At 47.2% G+C, this 17,980-nt stretch overlaps 1 protein-coding gene across 11 annotated transcripts in view; it reads left to right on the top strand.

Annotated features, from left to right (window-relative positions):
- ERI3 (ERI1 exoribonuclease family member 3) overlaps window positions 1-17,980 on the top strand; it is a 128,523-nt gene that overhangs the window by 30,435 nt on the left and 80,108 nt on the right. For 6 of the 11 annotated variants that reach the window (XM_036892831.2, XM_036892821.2, XM_036892823.2 and 3 more), the window contains 3 exons: window positions 1,625-1,741; window positions 7,988-8,047; window positions 12,446-12,537. In XM_036892831.2, the coding sequence (XP_036748726.1) occupies window positions 1,667-1,741; window positions 7,988-8,047; window positions 12,446-12,537 (227 nt within the window). In that variant the 5' untranslated portion in view covers window positions 1,625-1,666. Of the gene's footprint in view, window positions 1-840; window positions 1,030-1,624; window positions 1,742-7,987; window positions 8,048-12,445; window positions 12,538-17,980 lie in introns of all 11 variants that reach the window. The other 5 variants (XM_036892826.2, XM_036892819.2, XM_036892818.2 and 2 more) reach the window with 1 other exon arrangement.

Below are 17,980 nucleotides of genomic sequence, written 5' to 3'. Positions count from 1 at the left end.
AGCAGCCTGGGCCTCCTCTCCATCCCCTCTCTGCTGCAGCCTTGCAGCCTTCCCTGTCTTGGAGGGCTCCTGCCAGCGTGCCCATCTTTGGGGTTCAGACCAGGCAGACCAGGCAACCAGAACCTTTGAATTTTTCTGTCATGAAGTCTGACTGACTTAATTTGGTCTTCAGTGTTGCTCTAATGTGTTAAAAATAGATGCTTTAAAAACAAGCCCGATAGTCATGGTGTGTCTGGGGAGGAGGATACCTGGCTGCCCTGGCATATCCAGGATATTGGCCGTTTCTCCTTCTATCATCCCCCTTGTCTAGTTCCTGAGTGTAGTCAGGTGTCAACAACTTCTGTGTTGCTTTTCTAGGCTGTCCCCGGAGAGAACCAGTTTGCCTTGATTCTAGTGATACTAGAAAGGTCCTCCCCAGAATGGGGGATCTGGGGTAGGGATGCCAGTGGAGCTGACTACTGGGGCTATTGAGTGGGCAAAGCCCCCCTTCTTTCACTGCAGTGGAGGCCTTTCTACATGCTAATTTTACTTGGAGGATTTTGCTTTTATTTATTTTTTTTATTATTTCCTATTTGTCTCTTCCAGATGTTTTCAGGGCAGTTTTTTGTGTTGTAAACTAATTCCATTCATGTTTTAAAAATTTATGAAAGCGCTAATAAAAATGTCAAAGTGGTAAAAATGTTAGCTTTTCCTCTGCTTTGATTAAATTTTGCAAACTGTTTTTGAATATTAAAAAGCAATAATTTTTTTAATTCTCTCTCCTCACTTTCCCTCTTCTCTCTGGTGCACACGTGCTTTCTCCTGCCCTCTCCCCCCTCTGGTGCATTCCTCCCTTCCCAGGAGCAATGTATGAGGCATGCTGCACAGCCAACGTTCTGCAAGCCTGTTTGCACACCAGGACCTTGGTGCTGTGCATCTCTATTAAATAACGGAGACAAATTAATCTTAGAGACACCAAACAAATTGTCACTCCTCCTCCTTCTCTTCCATTACGTTCCAGTGGACTGGGAAGGACTGGCTAAGCGATTGGTAGGGGTTGTGGGGGAGCAGACCAGGGGGAGGGCATACTGCCTTTAAGAAAGGTGGGAGGTACTAGCTCCTATTACTCTTATTTCGTTGTCTCCTTCTTTTTAGTATCCCCTTTTCCTTTATTATTATTAACATTTATATATTTATTTTGTAAAAACTGATGAAGAAACTCGTTGCCTCTGTTTAAACTTCACGTGCAGGAGTCTGAGCATCGGTGTGGTGGCTGGTTGTCTATATGGCTGGAGATCAAGACCCATTCCAGGGCAGAGGCCTAGGCAAGGGGAAGGGGGGGCCTACTTTTAGGGGCTCTGCTAGAGAACCAGTGGGGAAACTGGGGCATATGGTACTACTGTCTTCCTTCTCCATTCCAGAGACACTAGGGGTGGGGTATGTGTACAATCTCTGGAACCTGTGAGGATATTAACAGTGGGAGAGTTAGGATTGTAACTGAACTGGCACCATCTCACTCAGTGTTGGGTTTGGGCTGGCAGGAGCTAATGGGCCCAAAATACTCACTCGTTCTTGACTCGGAGTTTATTTGAAATGGTTAGTTGAAAAAACTTATTCCTCCTTTTCTGTGTCTTTGCCATTCTAGGAAATCATTGAGTTCCCCATCCTGAAGCTAAATGGCCGGACTATGGAGATTGAATCTACCTTTCACATGTATGTCCAGCCTGTAGTCCATCCGCAGCTTACTCCCTTCTGTACAGAGGTAAGGGCCCAGGAGCTGGGCAGCAAGGGCTGCTGGGCAGGAGCTTTTGAATCATTGGTGCTCTATACATGCCATGTAGGGAAAGCCTAGGTTTCAACAGTGGTTAAGGCAGGCACACATTGGACCCAGCAGTTGGCTTTTTACAAGTCTGCCACTCCACTTAGACCATTCTGTCACTGGGGACCCAGGGAGAGGTGGCACAGTCTGTCCCAGCTTCCCCAGCATTTGCCCTCCCTTGTGATGGGACACTTGGAGTCTAGGAGCAAGATGACACTTCTGGCGTTCTGCCTCTTTTCAGTTCCATTTCCCTTAGAGTCCCTTGGCAAGAGGTGAAGATTTCAGCTCCTTGAAACGAGAGGTTATGCTCAGGCTTTCTTAGCTTTCTGGTAATGTTTTTCTGCTCTTGAGCTAAGTGAAGCATCAGTTAAGTTTGTGTTAACACAGCTGTGTCACTGAGGAAGGAGAAGGGTAATCCAAATGGGGTATGAGGACAGCCTGGAAAAAACTGCAATGTCCTTATCCTTATCCTAGTCTCGTACTGTACTTGGCTACCTTTCCAGAAGGTTAGTATTGGCCCCATTTTACAGATTGTGAAACTGGGACTAACTGGGATCTTGATGCTTACTGGAGGCTCAAAACAGCCATTGGCAGAGAGGAGGTGCCCTGAAGAATTCTGACTCTCTGGAGTGTATGGAAAAGCCTACTGGGCCAGCTTTCCCCTGTGCTGTGTTATGTACTCTGTCATGGCTACAGGCTGTGGTGGAATCACTATTCAAGTACGGGTGGTAGCAGAGGTGGTGGGAAAACATGAATATTTCTGAAATCTTAAGAACTTGAAGCTGGAGTACATTAGAGACTGTGCCATCATTTAAAGACCTATTTTTTATGTAAGCATTGAACAGGAAGAAAGAAGTTCTTGAGTAATCCCCAGACGACCTTGTTGGGTGGAGGAGGCTAGGAAAGAGCCTGCCTGCCGCTAGTGGGAGGGCTCAGTGGACTCTGAGGCTTACTTAATAGATACGAGGTCTTGAGGGTCACTGCTGGGCTTCAGCAGTGTTTGCCGCTTGACCCTTTTGATACAGGCGTCCATCTGCCAAGGTATCTAGTCTCTCAAGCCTTTTGGTGTTCCAACTATTGATGTTAAGGTTCTTGCTCCCTCTGGGGTCTATTTTTTTTCTCCCTTTCCCATGGGAATTACCTGTACCACTAGGAGATGCTAATCTGTCTTTTTTGCCCCTTTTGGAAAAAAAAAATTATCATTTTAATGATGAAAATCCCCTTCTTTATGGGAAGGGAAAGGAAGACTTAAGCCAGCCAGTCACTTGAGCCCTCCACTGGCCTGAAAGTATAGTGTCCTCCTGCCTTTCTCTTCCTCCTCTCTGTGTGGAGACTCCCCCTTGGGGCCTCCAGTTCCAGCTAGACTGCTTGGTGTAGATAGGCAGGACCAATTTTTGGAAGGTTGCTACCTATTTAGGGATAGAACAGTGCTGCTGGAACTTGACCCTGGGCAGGAGTGGATGCTCAATAGTCTTGGGAAAAAGGACCTTTTACAGAGCAGAGCTGCTACAGCTTCTTTTTGTGGGGAGGGGAAGAGGGATTTTGAGACTATGATGAAAGCTATGCTTCTTTTTTCTTGGTTTCACCCAAGCACACACATAATTTGGAGGGTAGTAGGCATGGTGGTGCAGGGATCCTTGTAATGAAACCTGTTCTGAAAGTGACACGTGGCTATGCTGCTGGCACTGAATCTCTTCTGTCTCAGGCTTCCAGAGCTCAGAATGCTCCCTGCCCTGGTCCCTGACTTTTGTCCAGCCTCATATCCCTGCTTCATCTCCCCTCACTCCCTTCACCCAGAAGTCGTGCTCTCATAATTCGCCTCTGCGCACGATGGTCCTTCTGCCTGTATGGTGCTCCCACTCTCCTCCCCCTAGGCCTACTTGTCTTCAAGGACTCTGCTCAGGGTCACCTTCTCTGAGAAGCCTTCCCTAAGCCTCAGGCTGGGTTGTGCTCACCCCAACACCCATCAGATACATTATACTGTAATTATTTATATGCCTCCCTACTAGACTGTGAGTGCCTTGAGGGCACAAACTGGGTCTGATCCATCTCTGTCCCATCTTAGGGCCTGGCAGCAAGTAAACACATAATGCATGTTCCTTAAATGAATGAATATTCTCAAAGAGTTATTCAAGTACACCTTGCTTCCCCCCAGAGTAACTAAGTAACTATACTGCCGACTTGCTCTTCTAAGTAAAGTCTTCTTTCAAAAGCCTCAGATCATCAAAATATTGCCTGTCTCCATACCAGATGGAATTGTAGTGCAAAGAGAAGCACAGACACAGGATGAGGGCCATCGTTCTGAGACCTTATCCAACTTGGCAGTAATGCCTTTGGGAGTAGGGATGGAAGTCATTCCAGCCAGGGGGAGTCTTTCATTAGTAAGAATGAGGAATAGCCCTAGACCTCTAGATTGTGCCTAAGCAACTCTTATGGTAGGATTTTCTCCTGTGCAGAAGATGTTCTAAAGAACCCTGGCCTCTGTGTATATATGTGTGTGTGTGTGCATACATTACACTTGAGTACACACATGAGCACATGCTTTTGTGGGGAGGGAGACAGGCTCAGTGCTAGGCAGCAGGAAGACGGATTCTGCCTTGAGTGAGTCTGGGCCCACATATAGACACTCTTACTGCTCTGTGTAATGAACATGTTATTAGCCTCCTTGAGGTCCTTTTATAGTTCCAGTTGATAGTCTGCCTAGAGACATGGTTGACAGATAGGATGGGATGTGTTTCATTCTTTCCCAAGCCCTTTCCCTACCACCACTCATCAGATCTCTGTCTCTAGCCACTGGGTCACTGTACAGTCCCTGACTATGTGCAGTCCTTTTTGTTGTCATTTTCATGAAAAAATACCCATTGTGTTAAATGCCAGTAAAGGGCTTTGTCTTGCACCTGTACTTATAAAGGGTGAGATTTATTGGTCTCTTTGTCTGAGGAGAAAGAGTGGGTCTGATTATCAGATTGCACACCAGAGACAAGTGCTTATGTAATCAACAAACTGTCTTGGTGTCAGAATACGATTGTGTTGGAGATAAACTGAAAGGAGAAAGCACTGGATGCTGACATGCTATTGGCACTGAGTGTCCTGGGCTGCTTCCTGTAGTTGCTCATGTTTGTGATGAAGCCAGTGCTTTCCTGGACAAAAGCCCTTGTGTAGGCGGGGGATCTCAGTACCGACTATGTTATCAGTCAGGGTCAAAAGCCCCTCGCCTTGTGATTTCCGAGACTGGAGAAGCGGGAGTTAATCTGTAATCCCTCGGTGAAAAGAGCCACAGAGCACACATTAATTCTTCCTCTCACCTCTCCTGCTTTAAGTGGTTAAGGTCTCTGAGCTCTGTTTAGCCTGTGAGCCCTTGTTCTCAGCTTAATAATACTTGGCTTTGCTCTAGTACCTTTCATTGTGAGGATGTGAAAGCTTTTTTACAAATATGTATTAACCCAAGTGGGAATGGGCTTAGGCTGCAGCATGAAGGATTTAAGTTATTCTTGAGGTAGAACTTACCAGTATTTATTTGATTAAATTGTCTCTCTCCCCTGCAGGTTCTGGTATAAATCTTATAGGCATCTTACAGTTGTCAATATAAGGTACAGAAACTAACTTTCTGAATTTCACTCCCTCTTCATCCAGTGCCTTGGCAGAGCTGATAAGATGCCCTCCATCCTTGGAGGGATTAATATAGGAGAATAAGGCCTCCCCTGGAAGGATGCCTCTAGTTGAACCAATAGCTCAAACCCCTGTGTCTCTGGGGGTTGAATTCAAACCTTTAGGGACTCAGCTGTAAGCCCTGTCTTGCTGGACCACAAATGGTCTGGGAAGCATGGAGAGAGGGAGCTGAGCTTACCAGCCTTCTCCTAGGCTGATGATTCTAGGATTGTTGACCACCAGAGAGCAGTGTGAGGAAGCCCCAGGGTCCTGAAGCCCTCCACTTCCACCCTCACCCCCACCCTCACCCCTACCCCCTGGGTGGAAAGAGGCAGCCTAGTCTGTAGTAGGAGATCCTGCAGAAAGCAGGGCCCAGTTTTCTTTTTTGGTGCAATGATTTTCTCTTTCCACATCATTGATTTTCCAGGGGTGCAGAGCAGGTGCTTATGGGTTACACAAATGCTAACCTAAGTCCCATCTCCAAGGAGGGAAGGTTCTTGGCAAGGGTACCATTAGTTTCCTGTGTGAGTGAGACTTTCTGGAAGCCCTTTGGTATTTAGCTCATATGAATGACCCTTGGTGGGAGCCCAGAGAAGGGGTAAACCTAACCTTGCCCCAGGAAACTCAGACCAGACACAAGACTGGCTCACTGACCCTGCAGCTTTCCAAGAAGTAAGAGTGGCTGTGGGTTTTCCAGTATATAGTCCTGCCTCTGAGTATCCACCTCCAAGCCTGGGGATGTGGCTTGACCCTGGAAGAACTAAGCAGGAAAGAAGCCGGGTCAGAAAGGGCAGTTGTGGGTATGTGGGTGACAGTCAGTCATCTGGATGTTGGACCAGTCACAAGCCTCCTCCAGACTCTGGCCCCTATGTCCCTGAGACAAAACATGGGGCAACTGCCTGTTCAATGTGTAGTTCTGGAAGGTGTGCAGATTCTGAGTGCTAGCTGGCCTGAGTATAGGAGGGGGCTGCCAAGGATGCAGATTCCGGAAGGCAGCATTTATGTTTTTCTTCACTGCTCAATCTCTATTTCTTAGAAAGGGCCTAGTATGTTGTAGGCTCTTCATGGACAGTTGCTTACTAAAATCTTGGCACTCCAGGATGAAAGCTGCTGACCCAAGGATCTTCCCTACCCCTGTCTCCCCAGCCTCCCAGCCCCCCAGCCCTCAGTGGACCATCTTTTCTTCTCTTTGGCTCAGGCCCTCCCTCTGCTGGGCAGTTCTTTGGTCTCCCATGCAAGGAAAGGGTGTGAAGGTGCCAGCTGGGTGGGCATGCTGTGGGTTAAAGCCTTGCGAAACAACAGTGTAGTTAATCTTTCTAATTTATTTTTCTTTTAGACCATGGGAAGTCTGTAGGCAGCAGCTGTTACCCAATTAAAATACAGATTAATATAAAAACAGTTTCTGGAATATAAAATAGAGTGGCTGTGTCCTTACACTTCCTTAAAATACCACCTAATAATGACTTGATGAACTACAGAAACCCACCTAGAGGAATTCAGCATTCTTAAAATGAAAATTTCTTCCCTAAAAGGTGTGTATTATCATTCCATGTAAGTCTCTATGAGAAAATAACCTTCCCTCTTAGAGCCAGCAGTTCCTGTGAGTTGGGTATTTGATATTCATTAAATGTAATTATGGTTTAATTGGAATTTAACTCCCCCCACCCCCCAACACTTAAAAAAAGAAAGTTTCCAAGCAAGCCTGACATGCTGCTGTCCTCCTGGAAGTAGCCAGGGCTACACTGGGTGTGGTGCTTTCCAGCTGGTCCAGATGTGTGGATGGGGCCTCAGATCCTCGAGGCAGTCTGTTGAGTCTGTGCTTCAGGGATATTTTCACTTCAAAACAAAACAAAAGAAAGCAAAGCCACAAGCTTGTTTGAACCTAGGCCTGACCTGGATGGAGCACAAGCCCATGAGTCAGAAAATCTCTAGATCAAGTTTGTATGATAAGCCTTCTTGTTTGAGTTTCCCCATTGGTTAAAAATGCCTGTTTCCTGCTTGACTAGTTGGTACTGAGGATCTGGGAATGCAGGGTGCAAGTTTTGGATGCCTGTGGGGTTCCCCTGGCCCTTCACTGATGTTAGAGGGGGAAATGCTGGACATCGAGGCTCAGAGAGGGAGTGGACTTGAAACCAAGAGTGTCTGTCCTGTACGAACATTCTCTAAGTTCTGTGGGAGCTTCTGTGAAGCTTGGAGGTGAATTTACTTTAGACTAATTTGTGGGGAGTTACTGAATACAAAAGATACATAAAGTCTTTTTTGTGTGTGTGTGACAAAATTAAAGCTGAAGCAGGTATGAGGTACACCCCATAGTTAGCATGTAGATGTGTTACCTCCATTTCAGGGCAGGATGTTGTGGGGGAAGTTTACATTGTGTCCTGGGACTTATTCCTGGGGCTCCTGTCAGTTTCTGAGCCTAAGGCAGTGCAGGTTAGAGTCTTTTATAGTAGAAGGAGAAAAATAGGACGGAAAGGATCTAGTCCAGCTTTGAATCCCTGCACATAGGTTTTCCACCCATTGACTATTTTTCTTTCCTTTCAGCTCACCGGGATTATTCAAGCCATGGTGGATGGTCAGCCAAGCCTGCAGCAAGTGCTGGAGGTAGGTGGGGTGACCTTTAATTCATGACCTCTGACCCTTTCCTGCTGCCTTGCTCTCCCTCCCCTCTTGAGAATGTAGCCATGTAATTTGACTATGATTATGGCTTGATTAGAATAACATTTGCTGTCACATCAGTGACATGCTGTTGAGAGTATTGAACCATTGATCTGTCATCTCCAGCTGTTCCTGTCAGGGTTACTGGCAAGATGTCTTAGTGCTGCCTGGAGTCCGGCAGAGGGCCTCCACCCACTCCTGGCCCATAGCTTGCGCTGGGCAGGTTGGGGACTAGGGGAGCTGAGCTGTGGCACTATAGGACTAGCCCTGGGGACTGGAGGTGTTTTTGTTTAGCTTTAGTGTTGGCTTCTTGTGGCATGTGAGCACTTCATTAACTCACCCAGAACTCCCCATCGATGGCTTTTGTTTGCTATTAGCTCCTCCAGGAGGTCCGGCTGGGCCTGCCTGCCCTGCTGCAGTTTGCCACTGGATGCATTGTGCCTGTCGGGTGCAGAGGCTGCACTGGGTAATGATTCCTAATCAGAATAATTACAACAATTGTCTATGTGAGGGAAATCAAATTAAAGGCTTTAGGAACCCTTGGCAGAGACCACACTTCTAGGATGTTCTCCTCAGGGAGCTGGAAAAGGTTAAGATGCTGCTTTTCATGCGCCAGCCTGAGGGAATAAGGAAGGGCAGCGCTTGGCCTCAGCTTGTCTCCTGCCCCCCTTCCCCCCCTGCCAGCCTGGGGGTTTTCAGAGAGGGAGAAGGTCCCCCTCCCACTCCCTTCTCTCCTGGAGGAGGAGAGAAGATAAAAAAGCCTATGGATTTCATTAGGTGCTTTATTTATCTTTAAGACCAATAAATGCAAAGCCCAGCCCCTATGGAAACACAGGAGAAATCAGTGTGTCTGGGGAGCTAGCAGGGCACCTCTGCATTGGAAGTAAACTAGAGGAAGTTGGCTGGAGGCAGGGAGGAGGAGGATATCTCTGTTTAGCCAAGAGGGCCTGTCCCATGGGGGAGAGAAATGCAGACTGGATTTCCTGGGGCCCCTCAGGGTGGAGTCAGGGCCAGAGAGACAGGCTTAGGCTCAGCCAGCGGCAGAGCCTACTCCCTATGCCTAGAGTGTGTAAGCCCAGGCTTTGTGACTGGTCAAGCTCTGTGTAAGGTCAAGGTTACAGTGCCTGCAGTAAATTGGGAGAAGATGAGCTCTGAGGGGGCTCCCAGCCCCACTGACCCTCTTTTTTGGGATAGAAGAATCATTTCTGTGACTGACGGGTCTCCTGAGCATGGACTGCTCCCTGTAAGAGCAGACTCATGGAGAAAGAGGGGCCCCATCTTTCTGCATGTCTCATCCAGCATCCCCAGCCAGGGCCTGGCACCTGAGGGAGGCCAGAGGACAGGCTCCTTTCCCTGGAATGTCTCTGGCTGGGGTCCTAAGAGGGAGATCTTGCTGTGGGCCAGCACCAGACCAGAGCTGTTGAGGTCATGGGGTGTTTTTCCTCAGTGGTGCCAGTGGTGGGGAAGCTATGGTCTTCAGTTGACTTCCTCCTGCTGAGTCCAGGTCACCCTGGAACAGGATGCTCAGAGGATTCTGAGTCTCACCTAGGAAGCTACTTTCTGCTACTTCACACTTTGTAAGTAAAGAAGGACTATTCCTGGCATTGGCCTGAATATACAGTCTCTGGCAGGATAAGGAGGCCAGACCTGGCTCTGCTTTGTCACCTTTGCCCTGAGTTAGTTTTAGAGCCAAAGAGCTAACTTCTTGCCCTAACAGGTGGCCAGCTAGATGTTTGCCTGACTCATTTGTTGTAAGTAGGGCTGAGGCTGGGCCCCTGTAGATCTTCAGTAGCTGGGAGGACTGGCCCAGCTGATGAGGGGCTGTCTTGGTGGTTCTTCCAGTCCTTCATCTGTTCAAGCGAAGAAGGATGGAAAAGGCCAGGCCTGATTCCCAATGTACTGTCACTTCCTTGGGCAGGCTAATAGTAGAAGATGCTTACGGAATATCTGTTGCGTGAGTGACTGGCCTGGGCCCTAAGCTTCCAAGGACCCCAGTGAGTATTAAGTGCCACTCGTGGTGAAGGCCTGGTCTTCTGGGCACTCGCTACTGACAGTCCTGTCTTGCTTTCTTTTCCAGGACCACTATGTAAGAGTTGGGGCATTGGGGAGCACCCCCTAGCAGATGGGAGACTAACCTTGGGAATTTAAGGCCAGTGAGCCTTGAGCATGGTTAGCTGACTTAGGGAGGTCCAGGTTTTCCTTACCTCTTTTCTTATTAAAAGTCTGGGGAAAGGGGGTGTGGTGGTGTGTGTGTGTGTGTGTGTGTGACCATGTCCATGTAGTAAGGGGTTGTGTGTGTGTGTGTGACCATGTCCATGTAGTAAGGGGTTGCGTGTGTGTGTGTGTGTGTGTGTGTGTGTGTGTGTGTGACCATGTCCATGTAGTAAGGGGTCGCGCGTGTGTGTGTCTGTGACCATGTCCATGTAGTAAGGGGTTGGGCCAAAGTGGCAGGGGAGACAAACCATTCAGCAATGCAAGGTCCAGAATTTAGCTTCCAGGCAGACCCTTGGGCTGAGGAGGGTTCTTTGGTGTACAGACGGAAGAGGGTCCACAGATCCTGGCACTAGGGAGCAGGTCTGACCTCCCAGGAGGTAGGACTGCTGTAGACATGGAACTATACAGGATCCCCAGCCCTACTCAAGGACTGCTGAACATGGACCAGGCCTCTGAGATGTTCAGGGAGCCAGTCTACACCTGCTGGAAGTGACCTTACTTCAAGATTTCTATGGGCTCTCCATTGCCTCCCTCACCTACTGCCCCAGCCTCATTTCCTGTTCTTCCTTCCTACACTGTGGACTTTGGTCACACTATTCCCTACCCATATTTCAGTCAGCAGTTAACATATTGAGAAGATACTATGCTGGGTTAGGGATTAAGACTGTGAATAAAACAGATAAGTGTACCTACCTTCATGGTGCTAACAGTCTGGTGGAGAAGGCAGACATTAAGCAGATAATTGCTCTTCAAGTACAAAATGTGCCTTTGCCTCTGCCTGTAGTATCCTTTCCTGTGTTCTCTCTGTTCTTGTGTTCTACCCGGTCAAGCAAACCCAACCAAGTCCCTAGTTAAATTATCTTTGTAAAGCCTTTCAGACTCCTTTCCCTGTAAAAGGTAGAGCTAGCCACTTCCTCCACATGGTCCTCTAATGTTCTGGTCACTTCTTCATTGCTACATCTATTATATCGTATTATGATGATCTGCCTTTCTCCCCTTCTCGGCCTACTGTCTATTTTGTGATAGGCACTTAATACATTATTACATTTAATTCTCAAAACAACCCTGTAAGGTTAGTCATCCTGCCTCGTTTTATAGATGAAGGAAACTGAAGTTCAGAGGGGTTAAATGACTTTTAAACGACTTCCCATCAGTGACACAGTCAGGATATGGAAGAGCTAAGGTTAGAACCCAGATGTGTCTGACTTTCAATCCTGCGTTTCTAACTGCTATGCAATACAGCCTTTAAAAAATAATCCTGAGTGGAGCAGTAGTGTGATCTGCTGTATTCCTGCCCCATGCCTGGGATCTTCTGACAAATAGGCGATGCTTCATGAATTCTTTATGATAATTTTCCTGTTATTTACTTATTTTAGTATTTATACTTTCAGTGTGAGTGCAAATAATAAAACCTATCAAAGGGATGAAGGGAAAGAAAGACTTAAAGTATGTTTAGGAGCAGTTTCTTCCCCTGTCTAGGAATTGAGCTCTGCCTTCAGAGATTCTGCTGAGTTTGAATCTTCAACCAGGAGAGGAGAAACAAAGTCTGGGGCCAGCTTGAGTTTTTGGTGACTGGAGCAGACAGCACTATCCCAGGTGTCAAGATGGGGCTCCTTCTGCTAGACTCCTGGTGGAAATCAACTTCACCTTCATTTGGGGAATAACCAAATTCATACATTGGATTAATAAACATTTGGAGGGAGAGGGTGAAGTAAATACATGAATGAATGAACCTGTGGGTGGGAGCTCCTGCTTGCAGCTTCTTTCCAGCCTGTTATCATGGCCCAGGACAACCGTGTCTGTGTTAGGACCAAAAGTGTTTGAACTGAGCTGCTGGGATCTGTCCCTGTCCTATCTGGGGCAGGCTGCTATGCAACAGGGAAGTGAAGGGGCTCCCCCACCCTGACTCACTGGGGCTAGTGGGATCTTCCTACAGGGACGGTCCTCCAAGTGCCTGCACAGTTCTGAGCCAAGGCTGAGAGTCTAGAGTGGAGCCATGGCTGGATAAGATTATAATTTTCTACTGCTCTGATTACAAGCAGCTTATCTGCGTTTCACTGTTGTGGCTCTTCACAGACTCAAGGGGAAAAAAAAGGAAAATCTTATTTCTTCTTTTTGTGTGCTTTTCAGAGGGTCGATGAGTGGATGGCAAAGGAAGGCCTCTTAGATCCAAACGTCAAGTCAATTTTTGTCACCTGTGGAGACTGGGATTTAAAAGTCATGTGAGTATGAGAAGGTCTGCTTTGCTGGAAGGGCTTGGAGTCTGTGGGACCAGGCCTTGCCTTTCATAGGCTTAAATGTCCTACGCTACAGCTGGGTTAGGGAGTTCCTAAATCTTTGCCACTGCCAGGGTGATAAGAGGGCTGGGAGTGCCTGCCTACCAGGACTGCTGGGCCTTCCTTTGCCAGGTCTCCCTGCTCAGGACAGCCCTTCCAGTTGTGGACCTACATGTTATTGCCCTCAAAGGAAAGTTTAAGAGAGTCTTTATTTATTTTTTAACCAAGGACATAGTGTTTACTATTCCAAGTACTTCAGAAATAGTAACTCATTTAATAACCCTAGGTATTCTTTTTATAGATGAAGAAATTAAGGCACAGAGAGATCAAGTAACTTGCCCAAGAACACACAGAGGCAGAATTCAAACCCAGCAACATGGCTCCAGGGTCCTTTCTCTATGCTATACTATGGTACCCTCTTATCTGGGATACAAAGCTCTGATGATTCAACTGAGAGCCCAGTGGTGGGATGAGAGAGGGCTGCTTCTAGGAAGCTGTCTGAGTCACCAGCCTCTTCTTTCCTCCTTTGTCTCTATTGCATTTTCCCCTTTGTCTCCTGATCCTGCCCTGGAAGGGAAGACAGATCTGGTTCCTTTGCTGGGTTGATAGGCCTGCTTCTTGTCTATCCTCATGGATACCTTCAGACAGCTCCCGGGACCTAAAGCGGGGTGGAGGTGGTGGGGGCACTGTTTGCTGAGGATTGATAGAATCGATACCTCTGTGTTCTTTGTGACTGAGGGTGGCAGCAAGCATTCTGTGTGTGTGTGTGTGTGTGTGTGTGTGTGTGTGTGTGTGTGTGTGTGTGTGTGTGTGTGTGTGTGTGTGTGGTGTGTGGTGTGTGTGTGCGTGTGCTTTTGAGCATAGGGTGGGTGTTGGTAGATAGTGGGGAGTAGTGGCTCCAGAGTGACATTTTCCAACCAAAACAGGCATTATCTTCTCACAAAGGTTCTTTTTATGCCTTTTGGATGCCAGGTATTGAGGTGAAGTTATGCACCCAGGTGGGGGGTCGAGCCTGCTATTGGAGGAAGAACAAGCCCAGACCACATAAACACCCATACACCTTGTCTCCCACATCCCTGAGGTCATGTACACACATTGACTGCACAGCTCTAGGTTTGCACACACAGCTCCCAAGCTCCAGAGGATCTCTGTACTCCCAGATAACACCCATTTGTCAGGGAATTATACAGGCAGATAGGAATCAGAGGAGGGTCCCATGGAGAAGGTGAGGAGGAGGAAAGTTGTTGCTCTTGTCTATGGTGTCCTGGGCAGCTTTGAGCACTTGAAGCAGAGAAGGGACTTATATGGAGCTCTACTGTTTAGGGTAGGCTGATACCTGGAGTTCTGGGGTTCACGTGGCCGAGTCCTGAGGCCCAGGACTCCTACTCTTCCAGTGGCTTTCTCTTTTGGTGTGTTCATATCCTGGACACTTGCATTCCAGAATCTTCTGTGTTAACTATGAATGGCATATACATATACGTGTGTGTGAAAACTTTCCTGTGCTTGAGGTTAGGAACTCTCTGTCTGGGCCACCTAACCTTGGAATTGGTTTCTTTATGAGAAGGAGAGGAGGTTTCCGAGGGTGTCATCTTCTGTGGTCTGGCCTGTTGTGACCTGTTGTGGCCTTTAGCACCAGTTTGTGTGCTTAGGCAGATTTTGGTGACTCAGAAGGCTGCTTTGCATCCTCACGAGAAATGTTATAATCAAGAAGAGGGACTAGGTTGTGGAATCCAAGCATATATGAAAGGAAACCAAATTTTAGTGAACACATACCATATCTCATGCAGTCCTTATCTTCTCTGGTAGGAGGTGATATCTCCCTTTTATAGATGAAAATAAAAACAAAACAAACTTAAAAACTGAGGCCCAAACTGTTAAAGACTCATGGCTAGACAGAATGTAATTCTAAGACCATGTGTCTACCAAAAGAGATGGGTTGGGTAGACTGGTGGCTGGTTTGGACTTGGACTGGGGTAGCCAGTGAAGCTCTGAAAAAGAATATGTAGGAAGGAAGCAGATGTCAAGTGGCAGGAGCTGGGGGAGGGGAGCTCTGTGGCTGCCTTTTAGAAGCAGGACTCCACATAACTGCTGGGAAGGCTCTTAATTAAATGTGTAACAAAATAAAAACAGCCAGAGAGGAAACCTAAGTAGTGCTGCGTGACGGTGCACAGCTTATCGGTGTTCCTGGAACCTCTCGTCAGATGGCTCTTGTCAGAACCATCACCTTTTCATGCGCCTGGTAAAGGCTGCTGCTGAGCCTGACAAGGATAGCGTTAAATTGACACCCACAACTTGTTAGTATGTGGCTTACTTCTTATTTTGACATCCATTTTCAGATTTAACTAAGTCTAAGGAATTCAGCAAATATTTTCATTTCCTACTCTAGTTCCCTGAAACCGTGGCTCCTTCTCATGGCTGTCCTCCTTTCTCCCAACCCCCTCGGCCCCCAGCCAGCTTCACATCACTTTTGTTGGAAAGGGTCTGATTAGTGAGGCACTGAGAAATGGAAACTGAAGTGGCAGCAGAAATCCCACTGGAAAAAAGAAATCTGCTCCCATCCTGACAAAATCGTTCTGTGTCCCTCTGTTGTCAAAGCCAGATGACTTGATACTCCAGGTTTATGTGGGCTTTGATGCTGTAGTCACAGATCCTGCTAAGGTAGGTTTTAATTTGGTGGGTGTGGATTTAATTTTTCTTCTAAAGTTCTTGAAGAAATGACAATTGTTACAGCTTTGGCTCTTGGTCAGCTTGCCTTCGCTACCTAACCTACCTTTCCTTTGCCTTACTTGGTTTTTTCCTGAAGTTTCTTTTGGGGTTAGTGTTCTTTCACCCACTTTCTCTCTTCTATGTCTCCCAGGCAGGGAATCTACAGGGGATCCATCTCTGGCGAGGTGGGAGGAAGAGCTCGTGCAGAGTGAGAAGTGTACCTGCCCAGGTGCTACCCTCGAGGAACTCAGATTTTAGCTTGCAGCTTAGTTCACCAGCTGAACAGCTCTAATGGCTGAGAAGCCAGACCAGAGGCTTTCCCAGTGGCCTGTGGGTCTAAGAAGAGGGCCAGATCAGGAAGACAGGGCTGAGGAGTGGCAAAGGTGGTGGTGGTGGGGGCTAGGGAAGAGCTGACATGAGGGAGGACCTGGCCCTTGGTGCAGTCTGGGAAGTGGGTCTTTGGAGAGGGTCAGGGTATTCAGACACTGCTGTGGCGGAGCAGGGGCCAGGGGCCTGTTCAGAGTCTATTGAGAGGACTGCCATGTAACCTCAGCTTTGGAAAGGGAAGTTTTACCGTCATTGGGGGTTGAGTGTGTGAATGCTGGGCTGGTATTTGGCTTGAGGGTTTTCCCTGCTTTCCTCGTGAGCTGTGCATACCACACCCTTCTGTTGGTGCTGTGAAAATGTAGATTTGAGCACTAGGTTTTAGAAAGCCTAGAGATCTAAAGATATTTGCTCAAATTACCCTACTCACTGTTTGACTGGGGGGGGTATCCGCTCAACAGGGACTACTGAGGACTCCTCAGGGCTGCAGTCAAGCAGCTGGCCAAGACTTGAGGAGTAGAGATTGTTATCACCTAGAGTGAAGTCCCATTGTGATGGGGCCACCCCCCTGGGAGAGCACTGTGGGATAGTGACTGTCCCATGGAGGGCAGAGACAGGGTTGAAAGGCCTGGCCAGTGATGTGCTTGCCAGGATTCAGGCTGGGTCTTCTTGGCATCACTGAGCAGAGTTGACCACTTCAACTTTCATGAAACATTCTTTATCTTTACTTTTCTTATGTGTCCTACTTCTCTGGCTTTTCCTTGCAGTCTTTTTTGCAGATTCTTATTTCCTTACTTTTCTCTTAAATTTGGTGTTTCTTAAATACTGGTGTTCCTTTGATCTGTCCTAGCTATCATTTCTTTTAATTCTGTACATGTACACTTATCAGAGTGATCTCATCTTTTGCCGTAGTTTCAACTATCTCCTGTAGGCTGATGTCTTCTAATCTTTTTCTCCAACTGAGAAGTGGGAACTGACATGGCAGCAGAGATCCCACTGGAGAAAATAAATCTGCTCCATCTGCTATCTGAACTCCAAGCCTTCCTATCCAGCTATCGCTTCTGTATCGCCACCTAGGATGTCCACAGGTCCTTTAAAGCTCAGGTGTTTTCTTTTTCTCCCAGCACCTCATCCTCCAACCTTCCCTCAACTAATGACTGGTACTCTCTATGCTATAGTTCTGTCAGAAAACTGAAAATCACCCTGGATTCCTTTCTTTAGCCACAACAAAAATCGTGTCGATTCTCCCTCCCAGAAGTTCTCAAAATCATTGCCTTCTTTCCGTCCCCACTACCACTGCCTTATTCAGGTCACCATATTCTCTCTGACCCAAGTCTTGTTTTTTCTGTTCCATTCTCCTAATTGCAGCAGATCATGTCACACGCCTACTGAACACAGTTACAGTCTCCCTTTGCCCTGAAGGCAAAGTCACCCTGTTTATTGAGCCTCCACAGCTCTTGCTTACTTCTAAGCCTCAGCTCTCAATATGCTCTATGCATCCCCATGCCCACTCCCCACCAGCCAGATGCTTTAGTTGGCCAATTCCTAAGGATCCCTCATAACATCTTTCTCCAGGTGCCTTCCTGTGTGTTCTTAGAGCACATGTACTTTATTGCACATGAATTTGTACTGTAACTGCCTCTACTTGTCTTCTCCTTCACTAGATTGTGGGCACCATTATAACCCTAGGTCAATGCTTGACATGTAGCAGTTGTTCAGTGAACATTTGTTGAATAAATGATACCTAAATAATGGAGTGGGCCTGTGGAATACATGCTCAAGAAGAATGACAGAGATTGATAGTGGGTAGATTCAGGAAGAAAGGAGCAAAAGGAGAAATCTTGGACCTTCCTGCACTAACCTGAGTATCAGCAGTTAGAGAACTATGCTGCTAATGCCAGAAAGCTCCTAGATTTTCTCACTGCCGGCACTGGGTGTTGGGCCCTCCCAGTGGGTACTAGGTGATGGCCCACAGGCCTGGGCCATGGAAGAATTTGGTCCTAGGAACAGTGTAAAGGGCTTTGTCTGAGAGATTTGTGCCTCCAAGACTGAGAGCTAGGGCTGCTCTGGGAAGGTTTATATCAGATAATAAAGATAGCCAACATTTATTGAGCACTTACTACATATCAGGAGTCCCGCTGTGCTGCTTACAAATTATCTCATGTAATCCTTACCACAACCCTATGAAATAAAATCTTTTTATAACTTTGTTTTTTTAAAACAAATGGGGAAACAGGGGCCCCAAAAGGAAATTAATTTGTCAAGGGCATATCACTAATTTCTGGCAGGGTTTTGAACCTTAGCACTCTGCCTCTGGAACTCGTGTGTTTAACCACTATGCCATCTGACCATCTGCTGC

This window comes from Manis pentadactyla, chromosome 4 (genome assembly GCF_030020395.1).
Source record: "Manis pentadactyla isolate mManPen7 chromosome 4, mManPen7.hap1, whole genome shotgun sequence".
Lineage (NCBI taxonomy): Eukaryota > Metazoa > Chordata > Mammalia > Pholidota > Manidae > Manis > Manis pentadactyla.
Note: the sequence above shows the minus strand (reverse complement) of the source record. Positions and strands in the feature narration are given on the sequence as shown.